The sequence below is a fragment of the Lagenorhynchus albirostris genome, chromosome 3 (assembly GCF_949774975.1).
Source record: "Lagenorhynchus albirostris chromosome 3, mLagAlb1.1, whole genome shotgun sequence".
NCBI classification, from domain to species: Eukaryota; Metazoa; Chordata; class Mammalia; order Artiodactyla; family Delphinidae; genus Lagenorhynchus; species Lagenorhynchus albirostris.
Window position 1 is genome coordinate 145,367,341 of NC_083097.1, and position 21,426 is coordinate 145,388,766.

At 42.2% G+C, this 21,426-nt stretch overlaps 1 protein-coding gene across 1 annotated transcript in view; it reads left to right on the forward strand.

The window, feature by feature from the left end:
• Window positions 1-21,426, forward strand: part of DOCK2 (dedicator of cytokinesis 2) — a 410,412-nt gene that overhangs the window by 160,209 nt on the left and 228,777 nt on the right. The window contains exon 27 of the mRNA XM_060146542.1: window positions 20,791-20,886. Coding sequence (XP_060002525.1) covers window positions 20,791-20,886 — 96 coding nt within the window. The remainder of the gene's footprint in view (window positions 1-20,790; window positions 20,887-21,426) is intronic.

A 21,426-nucleotide genomic window follows, 5' to 3' on the forward strand; every position in this document is an offset into this window, starting at 1 on the left:
TCCCCTTCCCTCCTATGCTCCTTCCACTGTTCCAGGCGGCTTCTGAAACATCCCTGTAATTCTTTTAAGAACAGTAAAGGGCCAAGTGGTCTCCTGGAAGAACGGCAAACAGGTTCTGAGCCTGGGGAGGACTTGGTACCCCGTTAGCCCTGGCGGCAGCCAGATGCTTTGGAGCCCTCCAGATCCTTTGGAGGCATCATGGGAGGCTTGCCAAGAAGCAGCAGATACCGCTGCTGGAGCAGTGCCATCGCCTGCAGGGCATCTGGACCTCGTCAGGTTTCCTGGACGGACTGGAGAAAAGTGTCATCCTGCTGTTTCAGGGGCTCCTTCGGGTTATTCCGGTACTCGGGGGCTCAGGATAACCGCTGTATAATGGGGTGGTGTGCTGGAGCTGGCTCATCCCAGCTCATGAGAACCAAGTTTTAAATTTTTAGGAATTTTGTGAGTTGTTAGGTAACAGCCATTATTAAAATTTTATATAGATATCTATAACTAATAAACTATATTGCAATCAAAGGTAATAAATGCATACTCAAAAGTACCACTTCCTAATTATCTTACCATATTTTATTCTTATCTGTGTGCTTGAGGTTATTTACATTGTTGTGTCTGTATGGTAGAAATACATACAGATATTTAATATTATAGATATTAATGTTTAATGCTCTGCTGCAGCCCGTTTCTTCCCAGTTGTGTTCAGTGATGTCACAGTGGTAGCTTGAAATCAACCATGAAGGAAGTACTCTTACCAGAAAATTGACAAACACTTAATATCCAGACTTGTATTTTTTTCCCTTCCTGGAGAGACAGTTGATAAACATTTACCAGCATACCACTGTCTGGGACCCAAAGGAATTGCCCCAAATGAGAAAAACCCACAGGCACAGGGGAGCTGCCTGTGCACTTCCGTTCTCCCCAGTGACCCTGGATCTGCTGCTTCTAAAGGTTCTCATGAGACTGGGCAATGAGAAGATGCTCCAGGGATATAGCAATTTAAAGACAAACTAAACCCCCAACCTAGAGCAGAGATAAAGAAATGTGTTTCATTTCCCATGACAATTCTTACTGATTGGCAATGGCTTCTTTCCTAGTAGCGTGGAGAATTTTGAAGACTCATGTGGGCCAGTGAGAACGAGAGCCCAGATTCCTGCATAAGTGAAGGTTGGGGATGATGACTCTGGTGCCATGGATGTGCTGTGCCTAAACTAGATGTCTGATCCATACAGCTGTGGGAAAGTCACATTTGACAGGGAGATTATTATCTTTCACCTCAGTAGCTTTGGGCCTTTGGGCCTTACATAGGGTTTAAAGATGATAAGAAGCTCATCATTTTCAATTAGGCAAACACCTCAGTTATCATTGTTACAGGAAGAACCACCAATGGATACTGAACGTGATGGGCAAAAGTATGATGAGAAACAGGATATCTGCATAGTCTCAAAGTATCCTCCCAAAGTATCCACTTATCAATGACACAAGGAAAGATAGTAACTTTACAGTGGAGAAACCTGACAGATACCACCTTAACCAAGTGATGAAAGGGAGCATCACCAGGAAGGGCACACATCAGCATCATGTGCCTCCTGAGAAAGGTACTGAGAAGGACACGATACTGTTCTTTTGGGGAATCCTGCCAAAAATACACAACCTTAGTCTAATAATGAGAAGACATTCAACGATCCCCAACTGAGGGATATTCTACAAAATAACAGATGAGTACTCTTAAAAACTTGAGGTCATGAAAGATGAGGAAATACCGAGGCACTGTCACAGATTGGTGGGGACTTAGGAAACATGGCAACTAAATTCAAAGTGGGATTCTGAATTAGGTCATGAACCAGAAAATGGCGTGAGAAGGAAAATTGGCAAAATTAGAATAAGGTCTGCCATTTAGTTAATAGTATTGTACTGATACAAATGTCCTGCTTTGATAGTTGTGCTCTGATTACGCTAACATTAGGATGTTAACACTAAGGGAAGCTGGATGAAGGATGCATAGGAATTTCCGGTACTGTTTTTGCAACTTTTCTGTAGGTCTAACTTTTTTTTTTTTAATTAAGCTTATTTTTGAAGTATTTCAGGAATGATTGCTCACTTCCAAAGAATGCATTTTGAGGATGAGCAGTTCCCCAAAGTACACCTGTTCCAGTGTGAAGGGCTGCTGATAGATAAGGAGTTTTCTCTGCTTTTTCAGTCAAAACAACAAAACCCACAGACAAATCACTAGCCTTAGTAGAGGATTCCACTCTGTTAACTGCCTCAATCTGTCTGGAGGTGATTGGAACCTCCGACTAAATGAGCAATTGTGTAATTACTTGACTAAGCCGACATCAGCGTGCGCTAACCCAGAACTAGGCTCTGGGGACCGGGAACGTGGAGTATTGCAACCTTTCCTGGTCTCGAGGACCTCGCAGGCTACAGCATTCACTTGGGCTATTTGACAGCCCTGTTCATGCGGTAATTCCTAGGCCAGCGTCTGGGACATGAATGTCACCTGATCTTTGTTTGGCAGGCTTGGTAAGTGGGTGGTTTGGCATAACTTACTGGATGGTCTTTGGGTCGTTTATTCTCAGGGGAGTCACCTGGAAAATTAGAAGACAGTTTTTGTTGATGGTTGACGAGAACTCCTCCCAATAAAATGAATAATGAATAATCCAACACCTTCTGCTCCATCAGCACCAACTAGAAATACTTCTGAAGGTCTTCTTCAATATTCCGCTATTGGCCATGACCAAAGTTTAAAAGAGTTTGCCTGCAGCCAAATCCACTATGTCCTCTCTGCACTCCCTCCCGACGGCTTCCCAGGGCCAGGACGAGGGTCAGGCAAGTGAGGCACTTGCCTGGGGGTGGAGGCAAAGTATAAGTGGGCACCAGAAATTCACTAATCAAGAAAAAGAATATTTCAGTGCAATATTTTTAAAAATCAGTATTTTAAGATTTTGTTCGTCATGCATTTTTTGCATTTATATATTTTTTAAAAATGTAGCATTAGGGCTTCCCTGGTGGTGCAGTGGTTGAGAGTCCACCTGCCGATGCAGGGGACACAGGTTTGTGCCCCGGTCTGGGAAGATCCCACATCCCGCGGAGCGGCTGGGCCCGTGAGCCATGGCCGCTGAGCCTGCGCGTCCGGAGCCTGTGCTTCGCAAAGGGAGAGGCCACAACAGTGAGAGGCCCGCGTACAGCAAAAAAAAAAAAAAAAAAAAAAAAAAAAATGTAGCATTAAATTTTATTTGTTTTGACTAATGAGTTTCTTGACACTCCTGAAATTTTGCCTCCTGGGCAAGTGCCTTGATCACCTTACCCTCTCACCTCAGTCCTGGCTCTGTATGGAGGCTTCAGTCAACACCAGCAGCCTGCGATGGCAAAGCTAGACTCTGACCCATGAGTGGGCAAGCTGGCAGCTTGCAAGAGTGGAGAAGGTACCTTTCCATTCACCCCTGTTCACAAGACTGTGGAGTATGCTGTGAAGATCAGTGTCTGTAGGGAACCCTTGCATAAAAACACAAATTGAAAGGAACAATCATTTACACTAAACCTTCACTGGACCAGCCACTTGTTTTCCAGAAAAACATTTCTTGCATAATGTTTGAATTAAATCTCCTGTTCACAGTTGGGAGGCATGAGTTAAAAGCCCGCTCAGCAGCAGAAAAATATAGCTATATTTGGTCCAGGTTACAGTTACTGAGGGAACTATAACTTTGATTTGCTCAACTGGTATAAATGTAAATCCCTAAGTGAAATGTGTTAAGTGAGGAAACAAGTGCTCTGTTTTTGAAGATGCTTTTGATCCACAGCTCTGTCTATAGAGCCCCAGCTGTCATAGGCAATCTGGGGGCAGCAACCATGACTACACTAGGGACGTTTCCAGAAAATCACCCAAGAGTTCTAGAATGGACATTTTGTCAGGGCGATTTTAGATGATATTAGTCTTAGAGATAAACACAGTTGATTTAGCAGCCAAGGTTAGAAAAGACAACGTTTAATTCCAGCACAATTTCTCCAAGCAACATAGCATGCTGAAGTTGTCTTTCACTCTTTATTTATTATCTTTTCCTTTACCTGGAATACAAACTCAACTTAGCTTTTCTCTGCAACCACATTTCCTACTGCTTTCAGTGGCACTCTGGGTTCTGGGGAGACCCCTCTTCCTCTCCCACTAAGCCTTCCTGCTCCTTGCTCTCTCTTTGTCATTTACCTGTTTCCTCCATCTGAAAAGCATTTTTTTTCTTCCTTCTTCTTGTCCTGAGGGCCTCCAGTTGGTGGTTCACAGCCTGAATCTAGCCCACAGATGTGTTTTGATTGGCTTGTCAAATTATTTACTAAAAACCACAGTCCCACCACTTCCTATTGTTTCCTAAGTGTCTGTTCCCATGCATTTGTTTCTGTCTCAGCCTTGTAAGTATCTCAGCTGTGACTCCTGAAAGCCAAACCTTGCCCTTCCTGATAGGCCCAACCCAAGTCCCCTCGCATTAAGAAATCATCCCCGGGCTTCCCTGGTGGCACAGTGGTTGAGAGTCCGCCTGCCAATGCAGGGGACGCAGGTTCGTGCCCCGGTCCAGGAGGATCCCACATGCCGCGGAGCGGCTGGGCCCGTGAGCCATGGCCATTGAGCCTGTGCGTCCGGAGCCTGTGCTCCACGATACGAGAGGCCACAACAGGGAGAGGCCCACACACTGCCAAAAAAAAAAAAAAAAAAAAAAATCATCCCCGATTCTTTTTGCCCTACCTTAGTCACTTTCCCTCCTGCATGCTGACAACTTCTGACTTATCATAGAATTTAGCACCTAATTGTGTGCAGTGTTATGTTTGTTACTGTCATATTGGACTGTCAATATGGACTGTCAATAGGACTTCAATATGTTGAAGCAGGACTAGCACTTTTTTTGTTATTTCTCTTTTCTATGAAGGTGATGTCTTTCCACCTCACTAAACATTAAGTGAGCGCCTACTGTTTGTCAGGCACCGTTCTAGGCATGGGGGCGGGGGGCAAAGGTGATTAAGACAAAATGCTCCCTCATTTACAACTACCTCTGAGACCTATTTCCCAGTACTCATAGCTCCAGTCCGTGGTCTATTCATTTTGGGGGGCACACTTGCCCTGCACCTTTCTCCATGGTTAGCATTCCTCCTACTGCCACCATGAGCTCTTTCTGAATGCATTTGTTTCCAGATCAGAGCTATTTTGAAGCCTGGGTTAATTCTCCTTATCTCTGACCCCCCAGCCCATTTCGAAGACATGTATTTACCCCAGTCGTCTAGAATTTTGACATAGACTACCATTTACTGCAAGTGCTCTTATGTGGGTGTCCTATAGCTGGTTTACAGACTCTCCATGGATAGGGCTGATTCGATCTTATATTTTTTTTCTATATTTGTTCATTGCCTGGGCATAGTGCCCAATTCCGAGCAGAAACTCAATAATTAATCTTTGTGGTTTGATTGATCCTCCTATCTTCAATGAGTCTACTTTCTAGAAATACATGCTGACACTAATTTTATTTTTTATACTCAGAAGAACCTAATGAGAAAGGTAAATCTGCTGCTGTTGCATTAAAACCTCAGATAAAAAGGAGGTACTAACTTTGAGTATTGTTGTGCTCCCAAAGTTGTTATATATCAGTTTAGAATTCAGCATGCATTTTCCCACAGAAATAATGCAGAAGAATAATGGTGGTCAAATTTCTAGGCCAGCCTGTTTGAGCATGTTTAACCTATAGTGTAACTGAACTCTGGACAGAGGGTAGAGGCTCATATTTACGTGTGCATATTACATGAATAGTTTACAGAGGTGGTAGGTACTTCACCTTACCTGACTCTCATCACATTTTGCTCACCTTTGAAGTGTCTTTTAAGCCTCATGGATGCAGGGACTGCATCTGTATTGTTCACTGCCATATCCTAACATAGCACCTGGTACAGACTGTGCAGTCAGAAATACCTGTTGGTTTTCATTGAGTTAAATTCTAGTTGAAAGATTATGAACTTTGGAGACACATAGACCGTGGATTCAAATCCCAACTTCACCACTAGCTAGCTGTGTGATCTTGGGGAAGCTGTATGTCCTCCCTGAGCCTCAGCTTCATATTTTGTTAGCCATGGCTACCATGTTGATACTCAATATGTGTCTCTTCTTTCCTTCCCTCTTGCCCTGAATTAATCCCTCAAAAAGTATTTGATTAATTCATTAATGATGTCTGCTTTCCATGCTGCATTGGTTGAGGTGGTGGTGACAGGGAGGTGACGTTTGATATCAGAACCTGCAACAGTTTTTGAGACCATGTGAGTTCTATATCCAGCTCTAGTTCTGACAGTCTGTGTGCTCTGAGTCAGGTCACTCAAGTATATCTGTGAAAGAGTGATGATGGATTTCAGTTATTTTCAAGCTTTTCCACCTAAGTATCTCTAATTTCAGGTGAATGAATATAAACTCTCAACGTTCTGGGGATCTTGCCCAAAGGTTGAATTTATTTGAATTCAGTCTCTTGTCTTATCTTAACTACTCATGCATACTTTATTTTCTAATTCATGATAGATTAATGTTTTAAAAGTATTACTGTTATTTGTGAGTCACCCATAAATGAATGTTTGCTATAAGCCAGATGCTTTGTCAAGGACCTTATATACAGAAATCAACTCTTACCATAACCTTGTGAGTAAGCTGTTATCATGCCCCTGTTACTGATGAGCAAACAGCAGATTAGCAGCAGAGTCAGAATTCAATCTGTCTAAATCTAAACGTTTCCCCTACACCTCCTCAAGGGGTAAGTAAAAACAGACTTCCCTTGGCCATCAAGTATATTAATAAAAATGCTATGCCATGTTAACTGGAAAAAGCAGAACACAAATTGTCTGCAAGCTGCAGAGGGATTTCTTAGGCATGAGAGCTTGAAGGCATCATAGAAGAAGGATTTAGATATGTTTCAGGGCTGGATTATGGGTATATTATGTCACTTTTGTTCCTGGTAATATTTGTGCAAGAAATAATGACTTTAAATAACTACTCTGTGTAATTTAGAAGTATACTGAATGGATAAAGGGATAGTTGATTTTGTTAGACATTATAATTTTTCCTGTACATTTTTGTGAGGGATCAGAAATATAAAAATGCAGGCAAAGCTGGTATTTTTTATGTCCCCCTCTGGCTTGACAAGCATCCCTGTAGCTGTGAGTAGGTAACAAGGCAGCTGTGCCTCAAAGAACCTTATGGAGAGGCACTAGAAACCTCATAAGCAGAGTTTGAAAGCAACCTCCATGGAAAGGGGAGTATTTTTTTTTTTTTCTGTGAGTAGAGAAACAGAAACTTTAGGGAACAGAAGAGATGTTTTTATATCTGGGGGCAAGGAATGGCACGATTCAGGGAAGTTTGGAGAGGAGTAGTTATAATCTTCCAAACTTCTAAATGACCCCTAAAAGACTAAATATTTATCTGCTTGAAACCTATTCTGAAAGGCAAGCTACAACACCACATCCTCTTAGTTATAGGGTAAAAAGTGAAAGAAGAAGAGGAGATGGTGTCTTCATATAAGAAAAAGAAGGAAAGAAATTGTCAGCATCTTTGTTCTTTGAGAATAGATAACACATCTGATATTTTGCATCAGACTCTGAATTGATAAGATGTAAATTTAGGCAATATCATTCATCTATCCATTCATCCTTCCATCCATCTGTCCAACCATCCTTCTATTCACTGACACATTGATTTTATATATTTATTCATGTACTTTGAGCTTCCTCTGTGTCAAGCAGATACCGCACTTTGGTCATTCAGAATTGAAATATGTGGTCCCTTAGTTTTGGGAAGTATGAGTAAGGTTTTGTGGGCACCCAAAAAGAACAACGACTAATCTGCCTGGGGTGAAGTGGGAGTTTAGAGTGATTGAGTCAGAAAAGGCTTCCCAAAGGTGATGACTGAGCTGGGTTTTCTGACTGCTGAGTCACCTGATTGGCAGGTGGCCAGGGGTAGAAAAGTATCGCAGACACAGGTAAAAACTTGCTCTTAAAGGCATTCAGGTTCTTCTCTGTGGGAAGAATGAGCTGACCAAGGGTGGCTGGATTAGGACCTGGGAGAAGCAAAACTACACCAGACACAAAAGACAACCCCTTGAAGGAGCTGGTTGCAGTCCAAGGCTAAGGTGAGGTGAACTCTGCCTCGTGATGACATGGGAAGATTATGGGAAGATTAAAATCACCCCAGAACTAGGAGCATTGGGAGTGGAAGACTACTTCTAGATGCTACACACTTACCAGAAAGGAACTCAGTGTACTTCTAGGACTAAACACTTGCATTTCGTTCAAGATAAATTGGTTATACTAATGAATTATGCTAGACTCTCGCTCGCTGAGAATAAAAAGGGACTGAATAGTCAGAAGAAGGACTTCCCTGCTTGCCGCTGGTCAGGGAAGGATCAGAGCCAGGGATTAAAGTGGAGGGCACTGAGTATATTATGGAGACCAGGAAATAGATGGCCGCCTTCTTTTCCAGAAAGCCACCAGAAACCATAGATCAAATTGGAAATTTTGGAGTAAATCAGAAGAATAAACTAGTTCTTCCTCTTTCAAATTTATTGCAGATATATAGTGGTCAGAGAGAGATAGGGAGGAGGAAGCACACAACTTAAACTTTCTGAAAAGAGTTGGCTGGGGATGAAAGTAAATATTAGCTGTGTGATAGAACTTTAAAAATATTTTAAATCATCATTACAATTTGGGAACAGTGAAGAAAATCACGCATGCTTTATGAACATTAAAACAGACACATGCACATGCTCTGGGGGTCAGAGAGGGGAGAGAGAGAGAAAGAGAGAGAGGGAGGGGGAGAGAGATTGAACTCCACCTTCTCCAGATGAGGAAAATGCCTTTGTTCTAGGAGGAAGGATTTTATCAGCACCATGGAGAGCGGCACAAGTTTTGTATTGCCCGTTCCTTCTAGAGATGAGTTTCCAGGGAGAGTTTTAATTCTATCCAATCTTAACTGCAAAGGCAACATTGATGTCTGTGTAACTGCACATGGAGATCAGAGGATGCACATTCATTCCTCAGATTTATTGCTCTTTTCCGGCCAGTTCTCTTGCATTTAAGGTTGGCCTACTTCCTCCATCCCCTCCAGGCCAAGCAACAGAGGTTCAAGGGTAAGATTTTAAAGTCTCTTCCTGTTGGTGGTAATTTTTCTAACGTTTCTGGCCTAATTGATCTTTAAGACTTGTCAGCGAGCGAGGGCTCTGAATTCTGGCTGAGACACAGGATCCCGGCATGTTTCATGAGACCTGTTTCTGAGCTCAGTTTTGTGCCTGCCTGATTTGGGAGGGATTTGTGGGGCAGAGTCCATTAAAAAAAAGAGGACAGTAGAGTTTTGATTTGGGGAGACCCTACTGAGGAAACTAGATCAGTCACCACCAGATGAGCTGTCTGGTATCTATATTCTTTGTCGGGAGGATTAGGGACATTTTCACTGTGGGAAGGAGGTTAGAAGATTGTGTATGTATTTTGATTCCACTCTCAGCTTGTCTAAGAACCCCTTAGTCATTTGTGTAGGGTAAAGCTGTGTGGCCCATACAGTTGAGGAAGTCCACGCCCAGAAGCTTCTAGATTTGACATTCTGATTTCATCCCCTTATCTAACAATCTCTCCTTACTCTCTACAACAGTTATCTGACATCTCGTATTTGCTTTTCTAATTAATTAATTAAACGAAAGCTACATCCCCTTAATAAAAATGTGGTGATTACTTCTTGTGTGTCAGATATTTGTGCTAGGTGTTGAACCTAAAATAATGACACAGACCTAATCTCTGTCCTCAAGGATCTCACAGGTGATTCACAATCTATTTGTTCAACCATGAAGGGAGGTCAGGTAGGAGTGGATATGTTATGACTTTTACCTCAGAGGGGCTTATGGTCTAGTATTCTAATGCTCTCATTCAGGGCCTCATTTTAACAGGAGAGAATTAGCCTTCAGTCAAAGAATGACATTTTATTCATGGAACCTCAAATATCAACAAATAGTTGGAGGTATATTCGGGAGATCATTTGGGGTGGGGGAGAATCATTCTGGTCTGAATAGGTACCTTCTTTGCCTGTGGCTAAAGCCATCCCAGGATGGTGGGTGAAGGCTGGTGACAAAGCAGAGGCACAAAGCAGAAGGAAGCAGAAGAGAAATGCCAGACTGCTAGCGGAAGGGGAGAGAGAGAGGAGCACAGGAATGGAGGGAGGAGGCTCATTGCGTAATCAGGACATGGAGGGATGGAACCATATTTGAATGACTTTCTGGATAAATAGGAGCAAAGATCTTCACCACCAGGGTTTTTTCCACCACTCCTTACCATATTCTGATGGAGGCATAAAATACATTGTCTCCTGAACAAGCAAAATGTATTAAACATTAGATAATTTGTTTACTCATTTAAAAAAAGGGTAATATATAAGCGCCTTCTGAATTTTCTAAACCAGCAGAATTAAACAGCCTTCCTATCTGGAGTTTATCTTATTCTCATTCAAATAAGGAATTTTGACATTGCCCTAAGCCAGTGTGATAACACTGAAAATGAGTGAGTGTACAATTTCTGTTAATTTTTAAAAAATATTATAAATAGTTCACAGACCCCATTTCTACAGTGGAGACCTTAAAGGTGCCCATTTCTGGCGGGCCATTTGCAAATTTATCTTCCTTGTTACATTTAGCTATTACAGACAATACAAAATTGCTGTAAATAGCCATGTATACAACACAGGAGCCTTGCAACCAAGGGGACACGGATTCAAATCCAGTTCCACGACCCACAGTTCTGTGACTTTGGACAAGTTTCATAAACCTCTGAATTTTCTCATCTGTAACATGGGGAGAGCCAGTGTAGTAGATTGATAAGATTATTCTGTGAACTAGCTGAGATATTCGTGTAAAGAACTTATAAATAGTATCTGGCATATATTAAGTGCTCGGTATATACTGAACGGTAATAATAATTAGATTAGAATGGATCTTATTTTACATCTTAAAATAGGGTAATATTTATTCCCGGGGTTTTGGTCAAGATGTGGTGAGATAATAAATACAAAGCACATAGCCCATTGCCTGGCACGTAGTATGAATTCAGCAGATGTTAGTTGTGTTCCTTATCCATTTCTCCTTACACAGTCCCCATAGATTCCTCCTGTTTTGAAGAACAAAACCCAAAAGTGGAGCGTCTCCAAGGTACATCTTCACAAATGGCTCCAACCAGCCTCCATTCATCAGCATTAAGATGTTGGACTCATAGACCTTGGGAGGTTCATTTTTTCCGCTCTAGGCTGTAGGTTGTAGATTTCAGGGTATTGTAATAAAAGCCCCACAGAGCAACTTGCAGGATCTGAATAAAAGCAACATTTCTCTCTAGGCACAATGGGATTTTTCTGTGGGAGGTGACGGTTTTGTCATTTTTTTTTTTTCTGGTTGCTTTAAGTAGATTTTTTTTTCACCTGCCAGGAAATGGAAGTTAAAAGCATCTGATAAATGGAATAAAATATTTCATAGTTGCACCTTCTACGAAAGTGTTAACCCACGTGACTTTGTAGTTCTTCTCCGCTCGGTAACGTTGACAACAGCCCTCCAGCGTGTGAGCACTGAGACTCCATGGCCACGCTAGCACAGGGTGGGAGCTCTCAGGAGGGGAAGCACCCTCGCCTCTGAACACAGGGCTGCCTGCAGCACACTGCGGTCCCTGATAGGTATCCACTCAGTCCTCTGTAATATGATTCCTTAGGTGTGTAGACTGACTTTCATTTTGTTCCAATTGGGCAATAGTTCTATTTTCTTTGTTACTATACATGATTACTGTGAAGATGTCCAACAAACCATAGCAAGTAAATTATCCCTTTAACCTCACATCTCTCCCTCCTCTCCCTGTTTAATGATTTCCTATGCATTTTTCCAGACCTTCTGGACATAGAAAATATTTTTCAAAAACATAAGTGGGCTTCTATCACATGTGGTGCTCTGTAGTCTCCTTTTACTGATATATTAAGGATATCTTTCCAGATCAAGGAATATCTATGCTCTCCTACTCCACTGTGTGGATAAGCCATCATTTATATAATAGGATCCCTGATTTGGGGACATTTATCTTGCTTTCTACATTTGGATATTATAAGCAATACAATATGCTATAAACAGCTGTGCACACAAATGTTTGTGTTATTATTTACTTTGGAAAAATTTGCTGAATGATTTATCATCTACAGAGTGCTGCCGCATCCATTCACTTCTGTGATCCTAAAAGATGGAGGCAGTGGCAGTTACAAGCCTGGGCTCTGGAGTCAGACAGGCCTGGGCTGGAACTTGGATCAGCATTTACATGGTGTGTGACCACAGCCAGAGTCTATTTCCTCATCTGTAAATCTGGGATAATGGAAGTATTTCCTGCATTTCATAGGGAGGGGATTGCAGAATTCCTTAAGGTAATATGTGCACAACATGTAGTGAAAGCTCAAAAAATACTAGCGATCAGTGTTAGAAATACCTGCAGAGGATCATGAGATTCTCAAGATAGTTCTGATACTGTGGGTGCGATTATGCCTGTGTACTGATGAGGAAACTGAGGCTCAGAGATGTAAGGTTGACCAACAGAAGAAAGGAGCATAATTAGCGGTAGCTCCATAACCTCTGTGCTAGGAGAGACTCTGTATTTTCGTAACCCTGAGAATCATTGCCAGAGAGGTTTTGGAGGGCCTGAAGCATCTCCCACCTCCCAGCACCACTGCACTTCATATCAGGGAAAGAGTGTGGAATTAGACAGAGCTGAGCTTGGGTTCAGGCTTGGCCCCCAGTAAGTGGATAATTCCTGGGCAAGTGACTAAGCTTCTCTTACCCTCATATTTCACATCTGGGGCTTCACTGGATTTTTTTAAAAAAACTAAATGAGATCATAGATGTCAAGTCTACATGCACAGCTCCTAGCTTATAGGATGACCTCAAGATTGTCAGGTAACAGCAGCGTGAGAATGAGAACCCACATCTTCTTTTCCTTTATTATCTCCCCCTACCACCAACTCAATCTCTCCTCTTCTAGAGAAAGCTAACCCACGGTACAGACACTCATGACCACATGAAGGCATTGCCCAAGTCCTACCTGGGAAGTGGGGGGGGCGTGGTCCAGTGGGTAGGAGAGGCAGAGATGATGGGGTGCAGCAAAGCCCCCCCAGCCTGACTGCACTGACCCCGACTCCCACTTCTCTTGAGTCAGCAGCTGTCTCTGTCGCTTGCTTCACACAATGAGCTGTTGTGCAGTGAAGTCAAGTCTTTCAGGCTGGAAACCAGTTCACACAGGAGTAAATAAACTAGCATTAAACCCAGAACTCATGAGAAAACCACATCACCTCCAGGAGCCATAAAAAGAGAGAGGGCGACTCTGCTCTAGGTGATGGCTGGTACTATTTTTTGGAATTTAGTGTATTTTCTTTCTAGGTGAGTGTTTGTGATGCCTTCAAGATCAGAACGAGGTTGAAAAGACTTATATAGGAACACAGAGCAGAGAAGAATAGTAGTGGCCATAGATGTCATGGTCAGAATATGCATTATTTCTCTTTTGCTAAATGAACAAAGAAGGTCGTTGGATTTAACTCTGTAGCTGTGACCTGGTATTCTTCATCTTAATACTGAAAAGAAGAGCTGGGATTGTCCTTGGCATGAACACAAGGACCAAGACTGTTCGCATGCTGGAGCAGAGGGAACAGTCGGCTGGACCTTGCTCAGCAGAACTGATTTTTCATTCTAGCTCTAATGACACGACTTGTCACTGGTCACATGACCTTATACTATCACACCCGCCTCCAAAAAAAAAATTGAAGTTTTTCCTTCTGTAAAATTAGGAGCTGCGTTAGAACTCTTTTCAAAACTTCAGACGTTTGTATTGCATAGTCTCATTTTTTGTTATTTAACCATTATCCCATGTACTTTTAATATTTCTGATTAAATCAGCTCACTTATAAACACTTAAACATGAAATGTTAGGGTAGAAATCCCTGAAAAGATGGTAGATGAAACAAAGTTATATATTTTGCTCCCTGTTAAAAACCTACTGAAAAATATTAAAGGGAGTTTTTTTAAAAGGAAGGTAGATATCAAGTGGAAAAGTAATAAATGACGCAGCAGACCCAAGAAGGGTATTCATAAGCCAGCAGTGGGGAAAGCTGAAAACTCTTCCATTCTAAAGCAAAGATTCCCCTCAAAGTTTCAGGTAATGGTAGTACCGGGTGCCGCTGGAGGTGGGAGGAAGGAGAGGAGTTCAAACAAGTAGGATCAGTTGCAAATCTGTGTAAGAAGCAGCCTGACTCCATGCATCTGGGTCACTGGAGGTTTATTCTATAAAGAGGATAAAACAGCGGGCACCTGGAGTAGCGTACACCAGGCAAAATGGAAGGCAGTGATGCCATACTCAAAATAAGCTTTTAACCAAAGTATGCATCCTGGAAGCTGAAGGCTCCAGCACTTTCCTCCCACTCAGCTCCTGGAATGCTGGCAGCCAGGTCTTAACCCTTCAGACAAGAGAAATCAGAGAATTCTCCACTGTGTAATCCGACCAGCCCAGACTGATCCAGAAGAGAAACTTGTATATACTGATACTTGAGCCTCTCCTCCTAACTGTCCCAACCAGATCACCCTGCAGTGAAGCTCCCAGACCACAAGCTCTGCTCCTACGCCCAGAGTTGGCAAACAGCCTTCGAGTCACCCGCACTGAAATGTGACCTACCACCACCGGTTACAGAGAACTAAGAAAGAACTCTAACAAGAAAGAGAGAGTGCAAAACAGGCAAACAGAAGACGAGTAACCTGGAGGAAAACGGTGACTCCATGAGGCAAAGCAAACTTAAAAATAGGCAGAGAGAATTTTGAAAAATAGGAGAAGAGGCAATCATGAATTAGGGAAAAGATAGTTTAAAACAATCATCCGAAGACCTAAAAGGAATATCGTGATTTTTTTTCCCCCAAAATTGCTTTTCTCATTTTGGGAAATGAAAAGTTGTACAAGAAACGGGAATTGGTCATAGTTTACAAAACATTTTAAACACCAACTATTGATCAAACCAAAATTACAGTATAGCTGTATGGGAAGAAGGAGAAATGGGAAGGATGCCGGGGCCTAATGGGGCAGAGCAGGGAACAACAGTGAAATCCTTGTCTTATATATGGTGGAGGGTTTACAGATAATACCAGAAAGAGGAAGACATTTGCTTATAAAAGAAGTAATGCAAGTGTGTTACTGGCAACATGGTCGTAAATACCAAAATAACAGCTATGTCAGCTAAAAGAAGTAAAGAAGTTCCCCTGGGGAGGAGAAGGTGAGGCACTGCTGTTTTGTTGTTTTGTTTTTTTAATGAACCTTGGAGAATGTTTTTAAACTACATACATTTGTAACTTTGATAAAAATAAAGAAAGTTACATCACTGCCATTAAGTAGTCAGCATCACTTGTATAACGTAGAGCCCTCAAACGGTTAAAAATATCTTACACAGTTAGATAGTGAGCATGTATCAAAGTTTTATTTGATAAACTAGGGAAGAACAAGCTGAACAATGAAAGAGCTGATTCAAAAGTATTTAGAGTTCTTGACTTTTTTGTGGGAGAAGAGATGCTTATAGAAAATTGTCCTTACATGTAAGACAAAATTCTACAGATCAGTAGACCTTTAGAGAACCAGCAAAAAGCAAAACAAAAAAAATCACATTTGGTCATTTTTCTACAAGTTAACCTCCATCTTTATGTAGCTATGATATTTCTGGTTTCTAATCAATTGTAGACGATTAACCAAATAAAGATACGTTTCCTGAGAGGGTAAGAGCACATTTCTCCTCCCCCCCCAGTATGGGCTTAACAGAAATGCTCTATTTAAAAACCACGAGGATTAATCTCCAAAATATATATGCAGCTCAATATTAAAAAAACAAACAACCCAATCAAAAAATGGGCAGAAGACCTAAATAGACATTTCTCCAAAGAGGACATACAGATGGCCAACAGGCACATGAAAAGCTGCTCGACACCACTAATTATTAGAGAAATGCAAATCAAAACTACAATGAGGGCTTCCCTGGTGGTGCACTGGTTGAGAGTCCGCCTGCCGATGCAAGGGACACGGCTTCGTGCCCTGGTCCGGAGGATCCCACATGCCGCGGAGCAGCTGGGCCTGTGAGCCATGGCCGCTGAGCCTGCGCGTCTGGAGCCTGTGCTCCACAACGGGAGAGGCCACAACAGTGAGAGGCCCACGTACCACCAAAAAAAAAAAAAAAACCTACAATGAGGTATCACCTCACACCAGTTAGAATGGGCATCATCAGAAAGTCTACAAACAACAAATGCTGGAGAGGATGTGGAGAAAAGGGAACCCTCTTGCACTGTTGGTGGGAATGTAAATTGATACAGCCACTATGGAGAACAGTATGGAGGTTCCTTCAGAAACTAAAAATAGAACTACCGTATGACCCAACAATCCCACTACTGGTCACATACCCAGAGAAAATCATAATTCAAAGAGACACATGCACCCCAGTGTTCATTGCAGCCCTATTTACAATAGCCAGGTCATGGAAGCAACCTAATGCCAATCAACAGACGAATGGATAAAGAAGGTGTGGTACATAGATACAATGGAACATTACTCAGCCATAAAAAGGAACGGAACTGGGTCATTTGTAGACATGTGGATGAATCTAGAGACTGTCATACAGAGTGAAGTAAGTCAGAAAGAGAAAAACAAATATTGCATATTAACGCATATATGTGGAACCTAGAAAAATGGTACAGATGAACCGGTTTGCAGGGCAGAAATTAAGACATAGATGTAGAGAACTAACGTATGGACACCAAGGGGGGAAAGTGACCGGGAGGTGGGGGTGGTGGTGGGATGAATTGGGAGATCGGGATTGACGTGTATACACTGATGTGTATAAAATGGATGACTAATAAGAGCCTGCTGTATAAAAAAATAAATTAAATAAAATTCAGAAATTCAAAAAAAAATAAAATAGTAGGCTCAAAAAATAAATAAAATAAAAACCATGCATCCTCATTTTGCTTTATTTCCAAGTTTTGGATATTTTTCCTAAACACTTGCCATAAATATAGCTTTAAAAATAAACACAATAAAAATGAAACAATTTTATTAAGTTCTAACTAGATTCTGTTGCGTACTGTCTGCTCTAACCTGAGGACTTTCCTCTTTGTTAAAAAAGGAGTCATGCATGAACTAAAGGGGTATTAAAAACATATTAGCGCCAAAGAGAGATTTTTCTACTTGGTGTTATTGAAAGGGTTAAAGAAAAAACTGAAAGAAGGGGATACCTTTCACATAATTTGATTCAAAGTTAGGAAATGCTGTGTCTGTGTATTATTACTTAAAATCGTCTCATATATGGCATGCTCTATTACAATTCTGGAAATACTGTAGGAAAGCAGTAGTTTTGAACCTCATCCTACAAAGTCCTTGGGCTGGCTTCAGGCCTAGGGTGAGCTAGGAAGACAGGGGTTGCCCCACCCACTTCGAGTTCTCCTTTTACTATGTTGTGTAGTAGGTTTATGGATAAGATTTCATTTAAAGAAAGGACTCCAAGTTCCTTCCAGATCTCACAGCCTATGATTATTAAAAGGAAAAAGTCACTACGATTTGCAGTGTGTTTAGGTTGGATGGATTAATTCCTTTGCCAGGGCCATAATAGGAAGACTGACTTTGTCATTTCAATTATAAGCCACTGACTGTTTAGTTGAGCCCGGAAGACACTTTCCGGGAGGTTCCCTCCACTTGCCTGACAGTGGATCAATGAATGGCGGGTGATTTGTGTCTGCATTTTTACTGCTTCGCACAGGTTTATCATCTTGAAAGTTTTCCATTTGCATACGTGCTATACATTCTTTGGACGGCATTTCAATATCATCCAGAGTTTAGATTATGCATTGCCTTTTGCTGCACTCTCTGCTACGTGATGGGAATCTGCAAGCCCGGCCGGAATGCTGCTGTAGACCTAGGGGAACGTGAGTTGCAGCCACCACTTATTGAAGGCTTACTACGTGACAGCCCTTAGTATCGAGGGCTTTCCCTGCAGTACTTTATTTATTCCTCAAACCAGTACTTTGAGGTTTCTACTGTTTGCCACATTTTATAAATAAAGAAGCTGAAACTCAGAGAGGAAAGGTAATTTGCTCAAGGTCAGCCAGCTCAAATAAGCAGAATTGAGATTCAAACTCAAATCGGTCTGATTCCAGAACACTCTGCTACATAGCCTCCCTTATTGGGAGCTTTCAGAGTGAAATGAATTGAATTTGTCAGTTTTCGGCTTTTAAATACCAAACTTCCCAAGCAGTCTAATTGTTACTCTTTGGACTAAGAAGAAATGACTATTAAAAAGAAGCAGTGGGCAGGAGGGCAAGAGAACAGGGTTTTATTATCTCTGTTGGTAAAAGAAGAGATGTAATCCTGAAAAAAAAAATAACATGAAATGGAAACTATCATATACATTTGCAGTGGGTTTAGGTTGATGAAATTGCAAAGGAATGAAGAGAAGGTAAGGAATTAATGAGAAAAAGCACTGAAGATTTTCTAGAAGGGAAAGAAAAGGTCAGAAGTTACTGAAGGCAGTTGGAAGTTGGCTCAGTTGAAGGCAGGGTACCTATGTATCTTGACATATGGAAAGAGGCAAATGAAGCTCCAAAGTAACAACCAGAGATCTGTGTTCATGTTCCAGTCAGCCTGGGTGGGCTTTCGGTGAGGAGCAGGCTCTGGAGCCAGATTTCTGGGCTTGAATTCTTTTCCCTGACTGTGTGGCTGGGTGACCCTGGACAAATTACTTAACCTCTCTGGCTTCAGTTTCCTCATCTGAACAATGGCGATCATAACAGCGTCAATCTTGTTGTGAGAGGAAGTAAAATGTTTAGCGAGGTGCCAGGCATTTAGTAAGAACTCACAGAAAGTTAGCTATTGTTGTTATTACCATAAGCATCACGCTCATATAGTGCAAGAAATACGAGATTGTAAGTCAGTAAAAAGACTCGAAGAAACAAACGGGAAGGAAGTCGGGAGAGAAGTTCACCTGCAGCCAAGAAGTAAAGGGCAATTTTCTCTTGCCCACCACTGAGCATCAGGAGGAAATGCCAGATGTGGGGAAAGGCTGGATGGTGCGGGGAGCTCAAACCTAGCAAGACATTGAGGTCTGGATGGATTTAATGGAGCATGAGAAATTGTTTCTGTAAAATATATGCTCTGATGGAAGCTCTGGTGGCAGAGGTTCTTCTGGTGAGCTCCACAGGGCTGGGCAATCGGAGATTAGCCAACATACAGAAGAAGTGAGCCTGGGGCAGAGAGAGAAAGCAAGCTCTGGGTTATTCATCTTTGGGTGCCAGTAGTCATGGAAAGCACATTGGGAGGGGAGGGAATTTTTTAATAAGCACATCTTCTTTTGTTATCTCATTCTCCCTCCCCCAACTATGAATCTATTTTCCATTCATTCGTTACATTAAGAAAGAAACCACAGTTAAGTTGAATGCAGCAAAGATTAATAAGGTACTTATGAATGAGTGAGTGGTCGTCTGCTTTTTCAGTCACCATTTATTTATCACTTTCTTGATGTCAGGGTCTGGTTAGGTCCTGGAGTCACAGGATGTTCCCAAATACAAGCCTTCCTTTCCAGAGCTTTACTGTGTTGTGTCATGGTTCTCAGTCATCAGAGTAACCCACATAAAATTCAGAAATCACAGATGTCCCGGATCTGTCTCAGACCTACAGATTCTCCTGCAGTGGAATTAGGCGAGTGTATTTTTCCACCACGGCATGTGTCACTTTTATGTTCACGTCAACCTTGAAAGACTGGTGAGAGAACCTTCCACAGTTTATAGATAAGGAAGTTGAAGCTCAGATAGGTTAGGATGCTAAGTGAGGACACACAGCTGGCAAGGGCAGAGCTGGAACTCAGACACAGAGCTACTGAATTTATAATCCCAAGGGCCTTCCTCTTAGCCATGACCACTCTCCCAGGTATGCATTAAGTCTGTGCCTTAAGTCTGCGCTGGTAAAAGGATCTGAGGGTGTAGGTAAACATGCATGAAACCCTTGCCTACCCCAAAAATGCTCAGAAAGCATCGGTAAGTCCTACCCAAGGTTCAGGGACTTGGATTTAAAGTGGACAGAACCCTATAAATGTTACAACCTGGCTCATGGTGGATTTCCTCCAAGGTGGATAATGCAGTGTCTACTGCACAAAGCTCTCTCATGTTACAGTTTCCATCACATAACCCCAGTCCCGGGCTCCAGAAACACTGCCTCCTTTTATTCGTCTCTGCAGCCTAGGGATGACAGTGGCCGCCTGCTGTTGCTAATCCCTAAGTTACCTTCTTTGGTGTCTCAGCTTTTTCATCACCTGTATAGCCAATTTCCTGCATCAAATCCCCTCCTTATTCCAGGTTAGATCCTGTTACACAGATAAAGAAACCAAGGTTCGTAGAAGTTAGGTAACTCAGCCAATATAATACAATAGTTCTTGACAGAGTTACTATTCTGAACCATAAGTTTCTGATTCCAGAGCTTAAGCTCTTAATCACTGACTTATAATTTAAGGTGGTTAGTGAAGTTCCTGGTGCTCAAAGCCAGGTGGTGATGGCGATGGAGATACGAGGACGACAGTGATTATGACGATGATGGTGCTGATGTTGATGCTGACGGTAGTGGTGGCGGTGATCTTGGTGATCACCATGTTTGACAACTGTTGTATGTCCTTTGGGATAGGTGTGCAGATACAATGTCCTGATTGTCACACAGATGTCTCTGATTGTGTTACAGGCCTTCACCTACCACCACATCCAAGAAATCATGGTCCAGCTTCTTCGCACGGTGAACCGGACAGTCATCACAATGGGGCGGGATCACGTTCTGATTGTGAGTAGATCTTTTCCTCTTGTCAAGCATTTCAAACTGGGTCAAGGAATGAATTTTCTGGAATACCAGGTCTCGTCAAACGCTCAGCACCAGTTGTTGCTTTGTTTTGGACTACATGGGTCAGATTTTTCCTGCGTGGGCTGGGAGAACATGAGCGTTAACTCAAGTTGCTGAAATAAAATTAGACTTAGAACTTGTCTACCAGGATGAGTGTACCAGATGAGTTGAGCCTCAACTTCCTCATCTATGACTGGTGGAAGGTTCTCTCACCAGAGAGAAGGCTTTTGTAAGTAAGGCATGTCCAACCGTGTCACTCCTTTGCTTAAGCTCACTGGTGGATTTCCATCTCTGCTTGGCTTATCTCTCCCTCAGGTCTGAGGGCTTGTGCCCTCCTGTTAATCAGATCTTGGCTTAGGTGTCATCTAATCAGAGAGGCTTCCCTGCCCTGACTGCCCTGTCTATAACACCCCACACCCCTCCATCCTCTTTCAATTTCTACACCCTACTCCTTCATGTTTCTTAGTACTTATCACCAGATGA